At 38.2% G+C, this 24,691-nt stretch overlaps 1 protein-coding gene across 1 annotated transcript in view; it reads left to right on the forward strand.

The window, feature by feature from the left end:
• LOC114659331 (lysine-specific demethylase RSBN1L-like) overlaps positions 1-24,691 on the forward strand; it is a 157,087-nt gene that overhangs the window by 95,017 nt on the left and 37,379 nt on the right. The window contains exon 4 of the mRNA XM_028811765.2: positions 32-169. Within this exon, the coding sequence (XP_028667598.1) occupies positions 32-169 (138 nt within the window). The remainder of the gene's footprint in view (positions 1-31; positions 170-24,691) is intronic.

The following is a 24,691-nucleotide window of genomic DNA, read 5'->3' on the forward strand; positions in this document are numbered from 1 at the left end:
AATAACAGTGCTATTCCTTTGGGCTTGACAGGTGAAAAGAACCTTCTCCCATGGTACTTACCGAGCTGGTGCAATGAGACAAATTAGTCTGGTGGGAGCTGTTGATGAAGAAGTGGGTGATTACTTCCCGGAATTCCTCAGCATGTTGGAGGAATCACCATTTCTAAAAGTAAGTTGAATGGAACTAACATGCATGCAGAGTCTTAAAGTAGCTGGTGGGATACTTTTTTCTGATGCAGCTAAGGGTCCGAATTTGTACCCATGGTTTCTCTATACATATGGTATGTACAAATTGAAATTAATACTGGCAATAACATTGTATGTCAGTCATCAATTGACACTGTTTTTTACACAGCTTACTTTTAGTTAAACTGTAATATTCAGTGTATTCAGTTAAAAATATTTAGGCAGAACAGTCATTTATAGATAGTTTCTGTGTATGGCTTCTACTGCTTTGACTGAACCTCATAATCTGACTGTCCTATTGCTGAGCAGGCCAGCTATATTAACAGTCCCACTGGAGCTGGGCTGATCACACAGATTACCACAGTCTATACAAATGACAATTTATAAAGTTCAGAATTTATTGTCACAAACTTTTAATAAGGCGTAACAATAAATTAAAATATTTTGCTCCCCACACTTTCAGTAAAAATAAGGAATAGAGTATTAGGCAAATAAATAAAAAATGGGAGCGATCATGCTTAATAGGCTATATATGTTTGCAGTATGTGACTGGGGATGTCAAAAATCCCAGATTTTTTTGCATTCAATACCAATGCCAGTGAAATTTTATAATACTCGATACCTATTCAGTACCACAGCAAATCTAAATCAGTGGTTTCTTGTTAAAAGTACTTTCATGATTCATATGAACAATATAGAACTTTTTTCTGTAATGGAATCAAATATAAAAATACCAACCATGTCGACAGATTTAAAATAATGGTATATTTGTCAAGTAGTTACCCAAATTTTATTTAAGTAAATTAGTATTAGCATTCATAAACATAAAAATAGAATTCAGGGGTTGAATTTTTAATGTGTTATAGACACGAGTATTCCCCCCAGTGTAACAGATGGGGAAATGTTATAATTTTGGGGTGATTTCAGCATAGTATCATGTACTACCTGACTTATTTTACCATGTGCACATTCCAAATTTATTTTCTCTCTAGTAACTAAAAATACTGGTTAAAATTAATACTAAAAGTAATAATTGAAACATTATTTATGTTTATACTGTTGAATTAGCAAATTCCAAGTTATTTCAGGATACAGTGGAACCTTGGGTCACGACCGTAATTCGTTCCAAAACTCTGGTCATAACCCGAAGTAATTTCCCCCATAGGATTGTATGTAAATACAATTAATCTGTTCCAGACCGTACGAACTGTATGTAAATATATATTTTTTTTAAAGATTTTTAAGCACAAAAATAGCTAATTATACCATAGAATGCACAGCGTAATAGTAAACTAAATGTAAAAACATTGAATAACACTGAGAAAACCTTGAACAGAGAAAAGTAACATTGCAAGAATTCACGCTATAGCCTTACGAACCGCTTGCTGTAAACACTTTTTTTTTAATGAGTTTTAAACACAGGGAAAAACATGAACATTTGAAAAATCCGTAATTTAATAAACAACCAAGAAAAGTAACATTGCAACAATGCACGCTACGAACAAATCGCTGTAAACAGAAGTGAAGAGGAGGTTAAAATCCAATAGAAAAAAGTCTTCATTAAATACAATGAGGTTAAAACAATGCTCTAATCCACAGGTGTCAAACTCTGGCCCGCGGGCCAAATTTGGCCCGCCGTGTAATTTCATTTGGCCCGTGGGGCAATATCAAATTAACATTAGAGCTGGCCCACCGGTATTATACAGCGGCGGTGTTGCTGTAACACCGCATTCACTGCGAATACTACAAATCCCATAATGCTCTGCGGTTGTTTTGGCGCGCCAGCTTTGTGTCAGTAGATTTCTAGCAAGCAGCGTTCTTTCCAGACGTGCTGTGGCCCAATACTACAACTCTAGGTGTCACTGTTTTACCCCTACCAAAAATGACGAAAAGGAAGGGAGAAAACAGAACTTTTCGGGACAGGTGGGAGACAGAATATATGTTTACGTATCTGAAAGACAGACCTGTTTGTCTCGTTTGTGGAGCCAACGTGTCGGTACCTAAGGAGTACAACCTTAGGCGACACTATGAAACGAAACATCAGGACATGTACAAGGACCTGGACACAACTCAAAGGAGCCAGAAAGTAGAGGAGATGAAGAGAGGGTTGGTTTCACAACAAAATATGTTCAAAAAAGCCACAGCACAAAACGAGGCTGCTGTAAAGGCGAGTTATATCGTGGCAGAAGAAATCGCCAAATCAACCCGATCCTTTAATGAGGGAGAATTTATTAAAAAGATAATGCTGAAAGTTTGTGACCAAGTGTGCCCAGAGAAAAAACAGGCCTTTTCAAACGTAAGCCTGAGCAGGAACACAATAGCGGAGCGCATATGTGATCTTGCCACCAATCTGCATGACCAGCTGATGGAAAAGGGGAAAGATTTTGTTTCTTTTTCCCTCGCTGTGGACGAGAGCACTGACGCGTCTGATACTGCGCAGCTGTCAGTCTTCATCCGCGGTGTCGACTCAAAAATGTGTGTTACGGAGGAGCTTTTGGGATTTAAATCCATGCATGGCACAACCACAGGGACGGACATTTTTGAGGAGGTTTGCAAATGTGTAACTGAAATAAACCTGCCGTGGGATAAACTCGTGGGATTAACCACTGATGGTGCGCCAGCGATGAGTGGTAAAAAGAATGGTCTGGTGGGCAGGATGCGTGAAAAGATGCGGGAAGAGAACTGTGCAGGTGAGCTATCGGTTTATCACTGCATTATACATCAAGAGTCACTGTGTGCTAAAGCCCTAAAGATGGAACATGTTATGACCACAGTAACACAAGTTGTTAACTTTATAAGACCCAAAGGTCTGAATCACCGCGAGTTTAAGTCTTTTCTGGAAGAGTTTGGTTCGGAACACACAGACGTGCCGTATCACACAGAGGTGAGATGGTTAAGCCGCGGAAAAGTACTGAACAGATTTTTCGAGCTGCGTGAAGAAATATGTCAGTTTCTGCAAAGCAAAGGGAAGGACACAGCAGAACTCCAGGAGCAAAAGTTTATGTGTGAGCTGGCCTTTCTGTCTGACATCGCAAGCCATCTTGATGCGCTGAACCTGCAGCTACAGGGGCGGGGCCGCATCATCACCGAGATGTACTCGTCAGTGAAAGCTTTTAAAGCTAAACTCTGCCTGTGGGAGAATCAGCTGCTGCAAGGAAACCTTGGCCATTTCCCCTGTTGCCAAACCATAAATACGCAGATCTCTACCGCCGTGTGCGCACAGTTTGCTGAAAAACTCAGTGTACTCGGCGCTGAGTTTAACCGACGATTTGGCGACTTTGATGGTCAGAAATGGAGATTTGAACTGCTTAGTAATCCCTTCGCAGTCGATGTGGAAAAAGCACCAACTAACATTCAAATGGAGCTGATTGAACTCCAGTGTGATGACACGCTGAAGTCAAAGTATGATGCTGTTGGCGCCGCACAGTTTCCACAACACATCCCTGACACAATGCCTCAGCTCCGCACCCAAGCTGCTCAATTGCTCTCCATGTTCGGCAGCACTTACCTATGTGAGCAACTTTTCTCCTCAATGAAGATGACGAAAACATCTCACAGGGCACGTCTCACTGATGAACACCTTCGTTCGATAATGAAGGTTGCCTCAGCTCAAAGCCTGAGCCCCGACACTGATGAACTAGCATCCAAGAAAAGATGCCAGGTGTCTGGCTTGAACACACCATGTTAGATCAGTGTGTCGCAAACTGAACAGTAAAAAGGCCTGAATGATTGATTTATGTATTAGCCAGTGGAAAAAGTTAATGTTGATATTTAGCAAATTGAAAAGAGGCATTCATTTTTTATTTAAATGTTGTTTAATATGCCATTGATGTTTCTTCGTTTGTTCTTTGACAGTTGATTTTGCACTATTAAGTTAAGTTAAGCTATAAGCATGGCTTGTTCCATATTCAGTGTTAAAGCAAATCAGTGTAGCAAACTGAGCAAAAACATTTTATTCATGCACTCTTCTCTTGCTACTTCAAGGCTTGAATGTTTGATTCATTCATTATTGTTATTTTGTTTTCAAATGTATTTATTAGCCTGTGGAAAAAAGTTTATTTTGATATTTACCTCAGAAGGCTGCAAATAGAAAAGAGGCATTCAATTTTTATATTTAAACATGAAACTCGGGTTTGCATGTCATTATAAAGTTATATAAGCCTTGCTTGTTCAATTTTCAACGCAAAACTTGTTTGGGTGCCTATTAAAAGGTAATTTTTTTCAACCTTGGCCCGCGGCTTTGTTCAGTTTTAAATTTTGGCCCACTCATTATTTGAGTTTGACACCCCTGCTCTAATCAGTCTCTTTAAAAAACAAGCCCAGTGCATTCTTTAACTGCCTTCTCGGCCTTATGCAAACAGCTTTCTCTCTGTCTCTCTCTCGGTCTCCCGAGTGTGTGGTTGTGAACAGATGCAAAAGTTTGCCGAACTTTTTGGTCGCAACCCGATTTGTACGTGGTCCAAGACGTTCATGCCCTGAGGTTCCACTGTATGTTCATTTAAACAATTTAAAATTATTTTTCTACCAATATGGCTTTTAAAATCTGGTTTGTTAGAGAATCACTGTTAGGTTTGTAACATTTGCCATTGCAAGATTTACATTTGCTTCAAAGGCTGGTTAAATATTTCTCTTTAGTAATTTTTTTTAATGGCTGAGTCAAATTGATTCACATTTCAATGCTAATTGTGTAGTCTTAGTGAATGTGTGTCTCTGTTAACACTAGAATCCTTGAAGCCTACGAAAAAAGGTCTTAATCCCGGGCCACTTTAAATTCCTTCACAGCTCTCCATTAGTGTCTTTTGTTTTGCAAATGTGTCGATCAGCACAAGCAGCCTGCTGTCCCATCCCCCCACCTCCGCAGCTCAACTCAGACACAAAGTTCTCCCAGCTCAAGTGTGTTTATCTGGGTGAGAAGTGCCTGGAGTTGTATAGGGTAAATAATCTATTGTTATTTGGAACACATGCATTTCATGTGTGTTCCATGTCTACAATGATCTGTGTAAATGTAGGATGGCAAGAAATGTTGAACACATACCTAAAACAGAAACTTTTTTCATGTTATAGTACTAATGACAAAATTTTGACATGACGTGTATAATATGTGAAGACTGAAGTCCAAATATCAAACACTTTCACAAAAGGTTCAAGTATAACAAAACAAGTGCACTTTTATTCAACAATATAACCGAAGATAAAGAAATCAGGTTAGGGTATGATGGTGACATGGCCGCTTGGGTGGTGCAGAGGTAAGAACTGCTGACTCATAATCAAGTGGATGCCGGTTCAATTCGGGGCGCTTCCTAGATTTACCATTTTGAGTAGTGAGCTGTTCTTATTCTTACTGTTATAGAATAAAAACATACATTGGATTTGACTTTGTACCAACTAGTGTAAATTTATGGTACCCTAAGTTCTTGTCAATAAGCCGCGGCTTATCTAAGGAAAAAAGTTGTGAAAATGAAAAAATAGAATATCGGCTTATACATAAGTCCGGCTTATACATCCATCGCGGGGGTTGCGTTCCAGAGCCACCCGCGAAATAAGAATATCCGCGAAGTAGAAACCATATGTTTATATGGTTATTTTTATATTGTCATGCTTGGGTCACAGATTTGCGCAGAAACACAGGAGGTTGTAGAGAGACAGGAACGTTATTCAAACACTGCAAACAAACATTTGTCTCTTTTTCAAAAGTTTAAACTGTGCTCCATGACAAGACAGAGATGACAGTTCCGTCTCACAATTAAAAGAATGCAAACATATCTTCCTCTTCAAAGGAGTGAAGCAAACAAATCAATATGTCTGTTTGGCTTTTAAGTATGCGAAGCACCGCGGCACAAAGCTGTTGAAGGCGGCAGCTCACACCCCCTCCGTCAGGAGCAGACAAAGAGAGAGAGAGGGAGAGTTTGTTTTTCAGTCAAAAATCAATACGTGCCCTTCGAGCTTTTAAGTATGCGAAGCACTGTGCAGCATGTCTTTTCAGGAATCAGCTTTACAAAAGATAGCAACGTGAAGATAATCTTTCAGCATTTTTAGACGAGCGTCCGTATCGTCTAGGTGTGCAAACAGCCCCCCTGCTCAATCCCCATACGTCAGGATCACAGATAGTCAGCGCAAGAGAGAGAGAACAGTAAGCCGGGTAGCTTCTCAGCCATCTGCCAATAGCGTCCCTTGTATGAAATCAACTGGGCAAACCAACTGAGGAAGCATGTACCAGAAATTAAAAGACCCATTGTCCGCAGAAATCCGCGATATATATTTAAATATGCTTACATATAAAATCACAATTTAAATGACCGCTACGCGCTCGTGTTGACTCGGCGACGCCCAGAGCAGAAAGAACGCGCTCCGGCCGCTCCAACCGCGCCATGCGGGGAGTGAGAGAGACGGCAATATCTCACACTCTCTCCCCCCTTAAAGAAATTAAATGGGCGCGAGTGAGACCACTGACCTCCCTCCCTTCTATTAGTTATAGGTTATAGTACGTTCGGCTTATCCATGAGTCCGGCTTATCTATGATACGATTTTATTTTAAAAATTCGTATGATTTTTGGTCTCCAGCTAATACATGAGTCCGGCTTATAGACAAGAACTTAGGGTACTTGTAAAGGTTGGCGTTTTTTTATAATCAGTTTTATTCTCATAAAACTCAATAAAGACATACTATAACCCCCTGCCCGCTAGAAATGCCCACTCACACATAAGAACAATGCAGCTGCACCAGGCATAAAGGTGAAAGATGGCATTGTTTGGATGCAGCAACAGGTTGGGCTTCGTCCTGCCAGTGAATCTGCCACATGCATGTCCCTCAACGAAACAGCAGGGCTTACAGAGCTCACCAAGGTATCATGCAAAGTTCCGTTTGCGATTATGTTTCTTGATGTTCTTTTATATGAAAAACATTTATATGTTGCATATACAAGCGCCACATCGAATGTTTACCTATATTTAATTACTTATATTCCTACAGCTTAAAGTCACAATTAGACTGCAGAGCTTCCTGTGTTTGATCGACATAGGCATACTGATAAAGTACATGTGCAATGCCACTCCTTATTTAGGAAAAGATCAGTAATGAAAAGTGCGATGGCAGCTTCCACCTGCAACTATAGACACTTCAGTACGCGAGCAACTCTCCACACTATTGTTTAGATCTGGCAGTGCCATGCTGGTGGTCTATGTGCCCAAAAAGAAAAAGTCTGACTGTTTGTTTGAAATAAAAGCGTGAATATACAGGAACCTAATCAAGGACTTTGTTAAATGGTGCGACTCAAACCACCTACAACTGAACACCAGCAAAACCAAGGTGCTGGTGGTGGATTTTAGGAGGACCAGGCCCCTCATGGACCCCGTGATCATCATAGGTGACTGTGTGCAGAGGGTACAAACCTATAAATACCTGGGAGTTCAGCTGGATGATAAATTGGACTGGACTGCCAATACTGATGCTCTGTGCAAGAGAGGACAGAGCCGACTATACTTCCTTAGAAGGCTGGCATCCTCCAACATCTGCAATAAGATGCTGCAGATGTTCTATCAGGCAGTTGTGGAGAGCGCCCTCTTCTACGCGGTGGTGTGCTGGGGAGGCAGCATAAAGAAGAGGGACACCTCACACCTGGACAGACTGGTGAGGAAGGCAGGCTCTATTGTAGGCACGGAGCTGGACAGTTTGACATCCGTGGTAGAGCGACGGGTGCTGAGCAGGCTCCTGTCAATCATGGAGAATCCACTGCATCCACTGAACAGTATCATCTCCAGACAGGAGCAGCTTCAGCGACAGACTGCTGTCACTGTCCTGCTCCACTGACAGACTGAGGAGATCGTTCCTCCCCCGCAGTATGCGACTCTTCAGTTCCACCTAGGGGAGTAAACATTAACAGTATACAAAGGTACTGTCTGTTATACCTGCATTTTTATCACTCTTTAATATTGTTTTTTTATCAGTATGCTGCTACTGGAGTATGTGAATTTCCCCTTGGGATTAAAAAAGTATCCATCTATCTCTATATCTCTATCTCTCACTCACGAGACAGGATAGTCTAGATAGTATTGAATTCGCAGAATGTTCCCAAGATGGATACAAACAGATTTTCAGACAGCTGTCATATGAGGGTGCAACAACAGTTTGGAATCAAACCCTACACTCAAGCTAAAGATATAGAATTGTGAATAGTTCAACAGTGCTGTGAAAAATTATTTGCCCCCTTTCTAATTTCTTCTATTTAATTTTTTACAATTCTTCAAATTTAATATAATACAGAAGGTCCAGCATTTCTTTTCTGCAACATGCATATCTATATAAATAAAATTCTTTTCGTGTTTGAAACGGAAATGACGTATGACCACGGGTAACGGAAATTACGTATGACCACAGAACATATTATAATATAAGACCTTATTATTTGTGTGAGAGTTATTTTACTGATATTGAAAAGAAGCAAAAAGACTGTTTAAATAAGGAGCTGGGAAGGTGAATGTAAAGAAGAAGCCAGTGGTAAAGCAAGTGAGACTCCGTAATAAGGACGGTTGGGTGCACAGAGAAGGAGTGCCGGCTAACCTAGAAGGACCTTTGGAGCACACGGCTTTACTTTGCTTTTATGGTGTGGACGTCGGCCATAGACGGACACTAACACCGAGACACCCGGGTGAGACGGACTTCTTCCTTCAACAAAGGTATCGTCGCCAGGCCGGTGAGATCGCTTCTTTTACATTTAAATTCAGTATACGAGTCAGCGGAACATATCTGACTTGATCACTGGATTCATTGCAGATTTCCCAGGCCGTGTGAATTTAGAATTTAAAACAAAGTTAATATAAAAGAGACTGGGGAACGTGTGGGGATTGTGTGTGTGTGTCTAATTTATATTTGTATATACAGTAATCCCTCCTCCATCGCGGGGGTTGCGTTCCAGAGCCACCCGCGAAATAAGAAAATCCGCGAAGTAGAAATCATATGTTTATATGGTTATTTTTATATTGTCATGCTTGGGTCACAGATTTGCGCAGAAACACAGGAGGTTGTAGAGAGACAGGAACGTTATTCAAACACTGCAAACAAACATTTGTCTCTTTTTCAAAAGTTTAAACTGTGCTCCATGACAAGACAGAGATGACAGTTCAGTCTCACAATTAAGAGAATGCAAACATTTCTTCCTCTTCAAAGGAGCAAACAAATCAATAGTGCTGTTTGGCTTTTAAGTATGCGAAGCACCACGGCACAAAGCTGTTGAAGGCGGCAGCTCACACCCCCTCCGTCAGGAGCAGAGAGAGAGATAGAGAGAGACAGATAAAAAAATCAATACGTGCCCCTCGTGCTTTTAAGTATGCGTAGCACCGTTCAGCATGTCGTTTCAGGAAGCAGCTGCACAAAAGATAGCAAACGTGAAGATAATCTTTCAGCATTTTTAGACGAGCGTCCGTATCGTCTAGGTGTGCGAACAGCTCCTCTGCTCACACCCCCCTACGTCAGCGCAAGAGAGAGAGAAAGTAAGTTGGGTAGCTTCTCAGCCATCTGCCAATAGCGTCCCTTGTATGAAATCAACTGGGCAAACCAACTGAGGAAGCATGTACCAGAAATTAAAAGACCCATTGTCCGCAGAAACCCGCGAAGCAGCGAAAAATCCGCGATATATATTTTTAAATATGCTTACATATAAAATCCGCGATGGAGTGAAGCCGCGAAAGGCGAAGCGCGATATAGCGAGGGATTACTGTAGATGTAATATAGGTTTAACTGCTGTGAATATATTTGTGCTGTTTTTAAATAGGGTAATTTTCTGTTTCTTTTCCTTGCTTGCTTTCTTTCTTTGCTGTTTCGCCGTTTTCTGGGGAGTATACTATAGAGTGTTTAAGAGGGTGGCATATTAATTAGGGTTTGTGTAGTTATTATAGATTTGACAAGGATTTAAAGGGTGTTTATTGTTTTGTTTTTATCTATACTAATTAATAAAAGGCAAAGCCCTCACTGACTGACTGACTGACTGACTCACTCATCACTAATTCTCCAACTTCCCGTGTAGGTGGAAGGCTGAAATTTGGCAGGCTCATTCCTTACAGCTTACTTACAAAAGTTAGTCAGGTTTCATTTCGAAATTCTACGCGTAATGGTCATAACTGGAACCTGTTTTTTGTCCATATACTCTAATGGAGGAGGCGGAGTCACATATCGCATCATCATGCCTCCTACGTAATCACGTGAACTAAAAACAAGGAAGAGATTTACAGCACGAGTCAAACGTGGGAACGAAAGTAAATGACGTTACTTTTTGAGTGTCTTTTAATACTGTGTAAGCATACATATTAACACATGTGCAATTAAACGTGTGCATTTACGGGGTGATTTCTCAGGCTTAAAAGCTCGCCTTTTATCAAACGCGGGAACAAAGGTAAATGACGTTGTTGAGTGTCTTTCAATACTGTGTAAGCATACATATTAACACGTGCAATTAAACGTGTGCATTTACGGGGTGATTTCTCAGGCTTAAAAGCTCGCCTTTTGTTAAAAAGGTAAATGCAAACTGTTTTCATTCTGAAGGGCACAAACCACGTTAGATTTAAGACGTTAAACGCGCAAAAATGTCGGTACACCAGATAAATAAGCGCAACATATTATCAGTTGTATTGTATGCTTACAATACATATAGAAATGTGTTAATCGTTAACTAATATTATGGGATGGTGTTTTTCGACTCGCGCCTTGATTTAAACGATTGCATTTCTTGGTGGGTTTGCGTAGCTTTTTGTCAATATCTTTACACATCTTTTTAAGACTTAATTTAAAAAGGTTTTCTTTTCTTCTTAATTAAAATTTAAAAGCAATACTTCACCGCTGCAAAGCCCCTCTAGCGCTGACGTCCGAGGTTCGATTACCGTAAGCGAGTGCAGTGAGTGTGTACGCCTGATGAGCCAAGAATAACGGGGAAAGACGTGTCGCGTACTCTTTGCATTATTTCACAGTAAACTATTTTCAACCATTCTATGATCTGTCGTTTAAATCAAGTATCATTACATCTTCCTTTCTTAAAGAGAAGTAAGGCAGTACTTATAAGGTTACATATATATATATATATATATATATAGATATACATACATATATATAGATATACATACATACATACATATATATATATATATATATATATATATATATATATATATATATATATATATATATATATATATATATCTCTATCCGAAGCCGTGCAAGCACACTCTTGAGAATGCAACGTATAGTTGTACAGGAGAAAAGCAATCTTGCCTCAAATCAATGGCAACCTTTTGTAGGTCTATGAACTTAATTTAAACTTTAGGTTTACACGGTGCTTTCTTTCCGAAGTACCTGCACTCATGAATATGTCTGTATGCGTCAGTCGCTCAAATCCCCGCGCTTCGCACCGGCGAAGTTCTGCTTTTAAATTTTTATTAAGAAGAAAAGAAAACCTTTTTAAATTGAGGGAAAATATACTAATAACAGTTTGTTAAGGATCTGTTTTTTTGTGAAGCTGCCTTCACTCGAGTGATCACTTCGAGCTGACTTGCTGGCCAACTATAAGCGTTACCTGGTAGGTAACCACCCATACAATCAGATTGTGAATCAGACTACGAATGCCGTGAATGTAATTACCCCGATCTACATGTTGTCAAATAAACGAACCACACGCCGTGGCGCAATTTTAGGGGCTTCGCCTGTAGCGCTGACGTCCGAGGTTCGATTCCCGTAAGGGAGTGAAGTGAGTGGCTGGTTACCTACCAGGTAACGCTTATGGTTGGCCAGCAAGTGAGGTAACATCAGCCACGGTGCCTTCAGTTGTGAGAAGCAGATCATAGAATGGTTGAAAATAGTTTGCTGTCAAATAATGCAAAGAGTATGCGACACGTGTTTCCCCCTTATTCTTGGCTCATCAGCCGTACACACTCACTGCACTCGCTTACGGTAATCGAACCTCAGACGTCAGCGCTAGACGGGCTTCGCAGCGGTGAAGTATTGCTTTTAAATTTTAATTAAGAAGAAAAGAAAACCTTTTTAAATTAAGTCTTAAAAAGACGTGTAAAGATATTGACAATAAGCTACGCAAACCCACCAAGAAATGCAATCGTTTAAATCAAGGCGCGAGTCGAAAAACACCATCCCATAATATTAGTTAACGATTAACACATTTCTATATGTATTGTAAGCATACAATACAACTGATAATATGTTGCGCTTATTTATCTGGTGTACCGACATTTTTGTGTGTTTAACGTCTGAAATCTAACGTGGTTTGTGCCCTTCAGAATGAAAACAGTTTGCATTTACCTTTTTAATAAAAGGCGAGCTTTTAAGCCTGAGAAATCACCCCGTAAATGCACACGTTTAATTGCACATGTGGTAATATGTATGCTTACACAGTATTTTTAGTTTTTTTTTTCTTCAGTAATATTTAATCTCCTTAAAGAAAAATAACATATGCATTTTACTTTTTTTGTATCTCTTTAGTAATATTTTAGTGTAAAAGGATAACCAGTATTTAAACCTTTTATGTTACTTTATAAATTTATTTTACACAATGTTGAAAAATTAATAAGAAAGCTACATATTTTGGCAGCTGCTGCTTTAATTTTCAATGAAATGAAAAAAGCTCTCCAAGAGAAAACGTCAATGAAGAAGAAACAGTTTGCACTATCTAAAAAGGAGAAACCCTCATTTATAAAGGTTTGCTGCAGATAACTTAACTGAAAATAAATGAATAGTTCCTATGTGTATAATACATATTTATCTATTTTACTTATGCCTTTATTCCAGCAACTTACAACATCTGAGGTACAATTTGTTACATTACTTTTGTTTTTTGCAGCACAGGCAGGTGAAGTGACTTCCTCAGGGTCACACAGTGGTGTCAGTACCAGGATTTGAACTGACAAGCTCCGGGTTTACTGAAATATTACTGAAGAAAGAAAAAAAAAAACGAAAACAGGCAAATAGGGCTATGCATACAGATGTCCATCCATCCATTATCCAACCCGCTATATCCTAAATACAGGAGCCAATAAGTAGATATGTATATATACAGTATATATATATATATATATATATATATATATATATATATATATATATATATATATATATATATATATATATATGTGAATGTATGTATATATGTATGTCTATATTTATATGTATATATATATATATATATATGTAGATATGTATATATATGTATATATGTTTATGTATATATATGGTTACATAACCTCTTTAACTTCTCCGCTGCGAAGCGCGGGTATTTTGCTAGTTTATAATATTCTTTTTTGATTGTTTAAAGAATTGTTGGGGGTAATTATTTCCTTTGTATAAATTCATAAAAGACAACTCCAGATGACGATCAAATTGGGGCTAAGGTTTGGTTTGGTTCCGTACTTAATAGAATTAATTTTCCTAAGAGTAGGAGATTTTTGTGTGTGCTGGCTACTCATTCAACTTAAGAGGAACGCACTACACATTGATAGTAAGAGAGATGAAGAAAACAGCTTTGCGTCTTTCTACTTTTTAACTGCGCCGAGCTGTAAACAATGTGAAGACGAGACTGCCTTCAGCGGCGAGGGGTCGTAAGAACAAAGTGGATGCTGGGAGGCGCGGAATGTCGGGCTTTTCCTCCGGTTCAACAGCTTCACAGTTTTGAGCAGCGTCCTCTCTTCTCGCACTGTTTGTCACACTTCAAGTGCCCCGTCGGCTCCTGGGACAGTGGAAATCTTTGTGAATAAGTGTAATCAGCGCTATCGAACCGGGACTCTCTTGGTAAATTGTGGTGCACGGCTACTTACTGTCCCTTAAGATGAATTTGGGTCACTAAACCCCCCCCCCAACATTCAAGGTTGCTTTTGTGATTAGTTTTTTTATGAAAATGTATGGTTTATATCTAAAAAGATGCACCGACCTCTTCATGTTAAGTATTAGACTTGGGAATTGTTTGGACCTTCTGCCTGTTAAGCACGGAAAGGCAGCGTCCACATTTCTCACAATAATTTTTCACTTAAATCACAGGCACATAGTGCAAGGTTGTCAAGCAGGTAGTTTGCCCGAAACCACTGCAGTAGTACTCCAATATATCTTTACTTCTTAAATGTTAATGTTTGCCTGTTTAATAATTTATAAGCTTCTTATCTTCTTCAAATTCTTTTATCAAAATGTTTTACTACTTAATAATTAATATTTATATAATTTCTATTTATTGTAAATACTCTTTATTTGTTCAAAAATAACATTGGTAATTAAAAAACTTATTTTATAAATACATTTTAGTTTTTTTCCCTTGCACTCAGTGAGCGAAGCCACTGGGTAATCAGCTAGTGTTTATATAAATTCAATTGCTGAGAGAAACACAATATCAGTTTTAGAACATGTAGACCATATAGTTCTTAACTGCATTTGAACATTAAAATTTGGCTCTACCAAGTTGAAGCCTGTTTAAATTGATCACACACCTTTTTCTCCTAGCCAGCTCTTGATGTTGTTTGTGATGTGGATGTGAGGGCAGTCTCAGCTTTTGTCTTTATCACCTTTTTCCATCTCCACTGTTGTACCGGCATATGCTGCTTGGTGTCAGAAGGTAACAGAACACGCAGTCTCCACCACACACATCACTTTTGCAACAAGTAACACAGGCAGCTTCCTGATGAGCTTAAACCACAGAAAAAATGGTATACAAAAATTTCTCCTGGTTAAGCAAGCAGCATTAAGTCCCAGTAATGCTAGGTCTGCAACACAGATTATAATCATTCCCTGTGACCAGTTGGTGGTGCCACTGAGCCCCACACCCCCAAACACAATTAAACCACACAACCATGCATTCAAATATAGTGGTATCTCTGGTCATTACTGTAATTTGTTCCAAAACTCTGGACGTGACCCGAACATAATTTCCCCATAAGATTGTGTGTGAATAAGATTAATCTGTCCCAGACTGTACGAACTGTATGTAAATACACATATTTTTTAAGCACAAAAATAGTTAATTATACCATAGAATGCACAGTGTAATGGTAAACTAAATGTAAAAACATTCAATAACACTGAGAGTTTGCGCTAGACCCTTACGAACTGCTCGCTGTAAACACTTTTTTTTTTAATGAGTTTTAAGCACAGGGGAAAAAAAATTAAATGGCCCTTCTCTTGAAAAACTTTTCAAACCATCCTCTAGTGGCTTTAAACTCCTCACCTTCACCACTTGAAGGATTTTTTTTCAGCAAATCGCCATGAATCTTCCTGGCTTTCTTGCATATGATCACCTTGCTTGCGCTATCCCTTGCAAGTTGCTTCTCGTTCAACCACACTAGCAACAGTTTTTCCACCACCCGAGGCCTCTGCTTGGTTAACATTGTAACTCCTTTTGCAGCATCAGCTGCTTTGTTAGGCCCTGTATACGCAAACAAAAGAAAATGGGAAATGGAGAATGGCAAATCATTGGCGCGTACGAACGTGCATAGGGAAAGTGGCCACCAGTGTTTTTGTTCGCCATCAGAGCATGTGGTCGTGAACAGATGCAAAGTTTTGGCAAACTTTTTGATTGTAACCCGATTTGTACATGTTCGGAAACGTTTGTGATCAGAGGTTCTACTGTACATAGTGTTTTTACAAAATACCTTTTACAGGTTCCAGACCAAACAAATTGGTTTCTCTTGTCATCTACTCTATTCTCCACCAGCAAGCATTGCCCACCACCTTCTGACTTTGATTCCTCGATGAAGATAAGGTGGCTTCTTTTATGCTGGACCCGAGATTACTTCCGGTGCCACAACATTTCATATTGAAAGCACTTCCAGGCCAAGTGGAAGCCACCAAAGTAGGAAGATAGCTCCCCCTGGAAGAACCCAAGTACACAAACAGGGTTGGCCATCCGGGCTACAACTTCCACTGTGCCCTGTGAATATACAAATGGGAGCTCCACCAGGGAATTCTGCCACTCTGTGGTTCAGGAAGTAGACTTCCTCTGTCCTTCCGCTATGACCTCCCAACCAGGAAAAGTACTAACAACCAGCCTGGGCAGAATGCCCATCCTTCTGTTTTCTTTCACTATGCCATCCAAGCTGGGCCAGGAATAGCCCTCCATTTTAGTCAAATGCAGCTTCATCTACTGTAATACTCACAACACTATAAACACACATTCATATCTAGTAGGCTATCAAAAGTAAACTCAGTAGTTATTTTAAGACAATGTTCCAATTAAAACTGTGCACAATAAAAGGTTTAAAAAAATGATTCAATGTCTAGTGTAAGAGATGCATCATCTCCTCCAATAATAATTTTATGAAGTTGAGTTGATTTTACTTGGTCTGAAACGTCGGACCGAAATTAAAATGAACCTGAAGGGTTGAGTAGAGCTGTAGAAACATTCCTAATGATGATGGTTTATTGTATTAATGAGAAAGTTACGCTGAAAAGCAGATGCTAGCCAACACATCACACATGCAACTGGACATGTGAATACTCTTGTGAAGTGAAACAGTGACATGTAACAAAATAACAAATGAATAAGTAATATCTGTGTATTTGCAATTGCATTGTTTTGTTTTGACAGCATTCATGTTTTAATTCAATAGTGTGAGATATACTAGAAAATGTATACAGACATACAAAATGCACTTGCAGGTGAACTAAATATTTTTTGTGATATTTTAATGCAAAATGTGAGTTGTGGACACCAACATTTTGTAAATGTTCAGGCAAAACAAGCTTATTCAGTTTGTTTGGGTTGAAATAAGCAATGAGAATAAACGTTAGAAAACATGAGTAGCTCTTGGACATTTTCATTTTGTAAAAGTAGCTCTCAGGGGAGAAAAGGTTGGAGACTTGCTTTATAGTCCATTTATGCAGTGTTCATTAGGCTTAGTTTTTCAGATAACAATGAGTTAAATCATAGAAAGGTATACTGGAACCAAAAAGATTGACTTATTTTTGCATGAAACTCAAAAATCTAATTTAACTTACCTGTAGAAGTGAGCAGGTCCAAGAATTATTGGTAGGAGTTAGATCAGGCACAGATCCATATACCAAAAATTAGTGCTGAGCCATTTGATGTGAAAGACTGTTTGAAGCTTTAAGATCTGAGAGAACAGGAGTAAGAGTAGGTGGACTGGATAAATGTGCATTATGTTATAAAGAGCTGTTAGTATACCTTTTTAATGACAAAAGTAGCTGCTCAGTACCAGACCAGTAGTTGGCTATATAGCTTGGCAGCCTGCTCTTGTGGGTGGAGCTCAATATATTAGAAACTTTAGATTAGTATTAGAAACTTTAAACCATTGCTCAATATGATTTGTATAAGCAGGAGAACAAATATTGTCAAGTAAGAGTTAGTTGGCAATGTCTTAGTTATGAAGCAGCAGTTCTTACCCCTGCACCAGTGAAGCAGATATTTGTGAGACCTCTGCATTTCCACTGTGAAAGATGCAAACACACACATGCATATAAATGTCTCTACTTCCTGTTGATTGATATTTGGTTTTCAGTTTTCACACATTGACAGCAACATGTAAATTGAGCAATTCTTTTTTCAGTTTTATTCTTGAGTAAAAAGCATACATTTACATATTGTTGTAGATACGTAACACATGAAATATATGTATTTCAAATAACATTTTCCTATACAATTCCAGCCACCTCACTCCCAGATAATCAGACTTCAATTCTGAGAATTTAATGTCTGACTTCAGCTGCCTTGGTGGGAGATGGGATAGCAGGCTGCCTGCCTCCGGCCAGTTGGTACAATTGCGAAACAAAAGTGCTATCGGCATGCAATTAACACAGTCATGAGGAGGTGGCCCAACGTTACGAATATTTTTGCAGGCTTCAGGGATTCCAGTGTTAAATAAATATATCCTAGCATCCTAAATCCAGCTCTTATACCTGTTCAAGAGCCATTCATTTCACTTAAGCTCCTCTAATAAGTTGCTGAGTTCATTCAAGCTTTTTGCTTCACTAATACTCTGCTTATTTCAATACATGAAGTTAAGCTAAGAGAGCATTTTCATTTAATGCTGCTACTCTTATTAAATAATAATAATAATTATAATAATTCATTACATTTATATAGCGCTTTTCTCAGTACTAAATGCTGCTTCCTAGAAAAAGGAAAGCAGACTGACAAATAAGAATGGCTTACAGTTTTCCAGCAATCCAAGCAGGTTTTTGGCGCATGACCCTTTTAGATTTATAAAAATTTTCAATGTCCCATATACCATTTTATTAAAACTGCAACCATGTACCAAAGCAACAGTGTTGGTTTTTTTTTGTTTTGAATGCATTTAACAAGTTATGTAATAGTAATTCTCACAATTACAAAAGGTATGCAACTAGTGTAGTCTGTTAACCAATCATCAGTAAGGTGCTTTCAGTGAATCAATGTTAGCATTTTGTGAGCACAACTTAGTCACTTCTTCACAGTGGCAGGTTTCACTTTTTACCTATAGGCTTATTGGACTTGAATTTTTAACATGTTTTAAAGTACTTTCACATTTCAGACATTGTTTAATTTACTATAATGGCAAAAATGTAGGCACAAAATTGCATTGTTGCATGTATGCATCTACATATTCTTTCCTCTTCTACCACATTATTGGCTATAGATCAGTTGAGTCATATGATTATATGCTGATCTTATACTTTGAGGAAAGAAAACATGTAGTTTGGATGCATGACTGATGTATGTAAGTAATAATGCGCACAACCTGGCCCAGTCCATGATATGATAATGACATAACTTATGACATTGCTCACAACACTCTCACTCAAGGGTGACATGTCCATTACCAGGTGTTTGTCGTGTGAATTAAAAATCGCATATCATTTTTCATTCCAGCAGATGGTATAAACAACCAACACTATAACCTAATAATAGAAACTTTAAATAGAAAAAAAAAATCCCTTTGGAACCCATTGAACATTGCACAGAGGTAAGGTAGCTGATGATACGACTGTGAGGGTCTCAGACTTTGGTCCTGGTACACTAGTATGTCCTCTTTGTTGCTGTTTTTAGAATTTGATACTTATTTACGCATGTTATTACTGATCTTATTTTGCTGCATTAATGAGGGCAAATTGCCAGAATGTTTAGGTTAGTACTCTTCTAACATTTTATTTTCTATTTTAATTTTCCTTAATTAAATAATAGCATCAGTGTGTCTGTTACTGTAGTCATAATTTCATTTTCTGTAGTATTCTCAATAGTAGTGCTAATGCTTACAATATGCTATATGTTGAAATGAAAAATTAATTGCATTATATTACTAGATGTACTCTTATTAATGACACTTTTAAAATATAGGTGAAATGCAAAATGAAGCATCATAGAACCCAAAAATACACACATACACACACACACACACACACACACACACACAAGGGCCAGTTTATCATAGCCAATCCTCCTAACCTGCATGTGTTTCGACTTGGGGGGGTTTTGGGGGACCGGAGCACCCGAACAAAACCCCCACAAACATGTCTGTGATCATGTGAGAACATGCAGATTACTTCTGGATGTGCATCCTGGTCTCTGTACTGCGAACCAGCAATACTACCACTGTACCACCATGCTACCCATTAAAATGAACAGTTATCAATAATTATATAAATCATTAAGTTAAAGAAACCGTGATGTAAGTGGATACATGCATCAATCTATTTCTGCATTAGATATCTCTGCTAATGCTTAGATATCTTATCCTGTATCTCTATTATAATAAAAAAATGTTGGGTCAAAACATGATCTTCTCGGAAGACACTTTGACATCCCGCGAGACAAGGCAGTGACACAAAAGGACAGCTGCTGTACAGTCTTTTAAATGATCGATGTGCAGCTCGGCAGCAGCAAGCCAGCAGCTGATCCGTCCACATCTCCTTAGGGTGTGTTCAGCCCCACCCCTTCACAACGCAAGCAGCAGAGATGTGAAGTGGCTGGTGCGTGGCGCGCACCCTCGGTGGTCAAGCAAAGCAAGCTGGAGGCAAAGCCCCCTAGTTTATCTAAATACAATCACTAAGACTGTTTCTTCACAACAGGTACATTGTATCAATACCCATTTAAGGGTATTGATGCTCCTTGATTAGATCATTTTCCTACAAAGTTAAGGATAGACACTGCTCCTTAATTGAGTAGTTTAACACTAGAATTAACAAATCCTACGAAAAAAACTGCTAATCCCGGCCCACCGTAAATCCCTTCATACCTCTCAGTCTTTTGTGTTGTAAATGAGTCAATCAATACAAGCTGTAAGCAGCTTCCTAACCCATCCCGTCACCCACTGCCGCAGTTCAATTCGCAAAGAAGGTTCTCAGTGCTCAGTATTTATCTTGGAGTGAAGTGATGGAGTTGTAGAGGGTAAATAATATATATCGTCATTTGGAATACATACATTTCATGTGTGTTCCATGTCTATAACAATCTATGTAAACACATCTTTAAAACAGAAACATTTTTCATGTTTTAGTAATAATTGACAAAATGTAGACATGAAATGTATAATGTGTGAAGCCTGAAGTCCATATATCAAATATTCACTTATACAAAAAGTACAAGTATAACAAAACAAGTGCACTTTTATTTAAGAATATAACTGCTGGAAAAGAACTCGCGTTAGGGTGTGACATTGACACGCACCTAATATGACCGCTTTGGTGGTACACATTTACACAGATCGCTGTAGACACAGAACACTCATGAAATGTAAGTATTCCAAATGATGATATATTATTTACCCTATATGATTCCAGGCACCTCACATGCAGATAAGGAGCCTTGGCTCGAGCTGGGGGAACTTTTTGCCCGAGATGAGCTCCCTCAACAGGTGGGGGTGGGGGACAAATAGCTTGCTGTTTGTTTTGATTGACACATTTGCAATACAAAAGATGCTGACGGAGAGGGATTTAAGGTGGGCTGGGATTATGAGTTTTTTCATAGGCTTTGGTAGTTCTAGTGTTAACTCCTTGCTTTCATTGTAGATCAGTATTAATGTGCTACTCAGTCGAACTCCAGTCACTGTTATAACTTTTACTTGTGGTGTTCCTAAGTCAAGATAGGTTTTAATTTTTTTTGTAATTTTTGTCTTAGTCAGCAACAGGATAAATCATTCTGTTTTTTATAATTCATCACCTGTTTTAATGTTAGCAAGAATTTCAGTTCAAAAAGAGAAGTTTTTACCCAAAATATGAAAAATGGCATTTTAATCTAAGCTGCTGAGAATAAGAATAGGAATGTAATTGCAAGGCAATATAAGCTTTTGCAGATCTTGAAATACCTTTTTTCTTTAAACATGTATTGACTGTGGTTGAAACTGGTAAGGAAAAAATTTAGAACGTTGTTGTTTGAGAAAGCACCAATTTGTAGCATTATAACCATATAATAAAGTATATTGCATTTAATAAATAAGTTTATAAGAAAAATTAAGTAGACATACAGTGTCTTCCTTAGAAATGAATAATGACAATTCAATAATTTGAATCTACCAGTGGTTTCTTTTCCATGTGATATGGAAAACTTACATTAGGAAATACTTGGTGACAGTAATTTTAATCTGTTATTTGGAGGCATATTTCACCAGATTGTTGGATGGTGTTTTGTTGGCATGCATAATATAGGATCAGATTATTTAAAATTTCATATACTGCAGTGCAACAGTTCAAAAGATCTTGGGTAGTTAGGAGAGAATATATGTATTAATGAACAATGTGAAGAGCATTATTTAGGTTGTGGGGGCCTGCTAGTGGTTTGCTCTAAATACATTGTACATAGTACAGGAGAAGAATACATTATCATTGTCATTGTGGAGCATGGAGTTTCTACATCAGTAGATGCAAATAAAGTTGCATAATTTATAGTTACAAAATCATTTCTGACATTATCTAGGATGTGACACGGGCCTTTTTAAAGAGGTTGTTTTTACCTGCACTCAAACTGTTTTCTTTTAGTCTGTAAATCTTCAGGATCATTCTGTTTGTTAAAAGAGATGTTTAAGAAAAATATGCATTTTAAACTTAAACAGCTTGGTTAAAAGGAGCAGGCTGAAATAATGTACTTTTTAAAATGCATAAAGGACTTGCTTCTGTACAGCTCTCCCTCCACATTTGTATTACATGCATTTATTATCCAAGCATGTCAGTAAAGGCTTTATTGAATTTTTCACACATTTTATCTTCTCCTAACAAGAGTGTGTAATTTTTATAATATACTCAGACATTGGGATGGGTTTATTTATACTTTGCTGGATCCAAGTCAAATGTTGCTGCATTAAATTCTACCAAATCATAGAAGTTATGTTTAGTCTCTCATTCTGATTGATGTCCATCCTGACCCAGAATAATTGTCAGATGTGGGTATTAGGACTATTAAATCGAATGTTACTATTCAAATATAATTCAGATTTATTTCACAAAGGCTTTTATTCAACAACAAAAGCTAGCATTCTATTGTAATTTTTTTTTTTATGTTGAACTAATTTTGGCAATATGTTTCTTCAGGCATGCTGCACAAGGCAGGAGTGTTTTGTAGATCTTTCTTTACTTTCATGTCTTTATAGCATCAACAGTGCTGCACTTTTAACTAACACTTGGTGTCACATGTCACTTAACTCAGCTGGAGTCCTCTGCTACTTAAGTGGGGTCCATGCACACTGTATGCTTTGCACTATCAGCATTTTTGTTTATTTATTTATTCTTTAACTTACTACATTCTCTATCCCTTTTGATTTGCTCTAAAACTTTGTTCTTTATCTTTTGTTAACTTAGTAGTTTCCTGGTAAACACCCAATTTTGAATAATTTTTACATTATGAATAAAAATGTCTGAATAGAAATTACACTGAGGACTCAATACTTAAAGATCATTACAATTCAACATTTATTGCATTCAATTATTTTAATTTGTAAGACATGAATAGACTAACAGTTCCTCAATTTACTTAAAACAGGGATAAACAGCAGCCTTATGTCTTCTGACCACAGGGACCAAAAAAGGTGGTTAGCTGAGGAAAATGATAATAATGACTGTGTTTATCATTTTTAACTTTTTGGGGGCTAAATATTTTTTCCAAAAACTGTTTTTTGAAAAGTACACAGAGCAATGGTTTCACGCAGAAATCAGCATAAAATAATCTTGTGTGCTATGTCCGGCAATTTGTCAGGAATTAGCACCAGGGTGGCTGCCAGGCTGTCTTCTGTGGGGGGGAGGGGTGTTGGATGGGCAGAAGCAATAGTGGTCAGGGTCCCAATCTAGTTTGTACCTCTTGTCATTGTAAGTGGCAGTCCCATCAGGTGAACATTCCCATAGGCTCATCAGCTACACAAACCTGTTCAGCATCACAGACAGCTGGGGACTAATCAGCTGATGATGGTACCTCATGTTAGTTTTCAATCACTTGTATCAAAATTGGAGTCCAACAACTCAGAGTCACAGAGTATTTTGCTTTATGTATTTGCTTTGATGTCTTGCCAGATGTCAATTCCATTTTTGCTGCTGTTTGCTCTTTTCTACTTGCGCGCGCACAGGGAATCTTGGTCAAATCAATAAAGCTTTCTTTCTGACAAAGAGAGTCCAACTAAAGCATAACCGTTGGTCTTGTCACCATTTACAGTTGATTACCACTGCCAAACCCTCCTTTTGACAAAAGTCGGCATTCGCCCCGAAAGAGTTGAGCAATCATTGGTGATTTTGTCTAGGCTTCATACAGTATATGCATATGTGCATCACTTTCGTATGAAGGCTGCAGTATTCACTCACCAGAGCACAAGTCAAAAGCACTCCTTGCTTTGTAGACTCTCTGTGAGTAAAATAAATAAAAAATATTAAAAGTGTAGTGAAGCCTGGAGCCAGCACATGTAGCTTGTAAGGATTTAGGCTCCTTTTCGTGGTTGATTATATGGCCCAATTCCAAAACTATATACAGTGGAACCTCGGGTCACAACCGTAATTCATTCCAAAACTCTGGTCGCAACCTGATTTGGTCGTGACCCGAATTAATTTCCCCCATAGGATTGTATATAAATACAATTAATCCGTTCAACCGTATGAACTGTATGTAAATATATTTTTTTAAACATTTTTAAGCACAAAAATAGTTAATTATACCATAGAATGCACAGTGTAATAGTAAACTAAATGTAAAAACATTGAATAACACTGAGAAAACTAATATTGCAAGTTCACGCTGAAAACGTAACATTGTAAGAGTTCACGCTACAGCCTTATGAACTGCTGTGAAAAACCTTGAACAACAGAGAAAACAAACATTGCAAGAGTTCACGCTACAGCCTTACGAACCGCTTGCTGTAAACGCTTTTTTTAATGAGTTTTAAGCACAGGGGAAAAAAATGAAAATTTGAAAAATCCTTCATTTATACAAAAACTAACCATAAACAACCAAGAAAATTAACCTTGCATGAGTTGAGTTCTGGCATGAAGGAAGTGAGGAGGAAGAACTAGCCACTCGTAGAAGGATAGTTTTGCAGCAAATCGCCATGAATCTTCCTGGCTTTCTCACAT

This window comes from Erpetoichthys calabaricus, chromosome 1 (assembly GCF_900747795.2).
Source record: "Erpetoichthys calabaricus chromosome 1, fErpCal1.3, whole genome shotgun sequence".
NCBI lineage: Eukaryota > Metazoa > Chordata > Cladistia > Polypteriformes > Polypteridae > Erpetoichthys > Erpetoichthys calabaricus.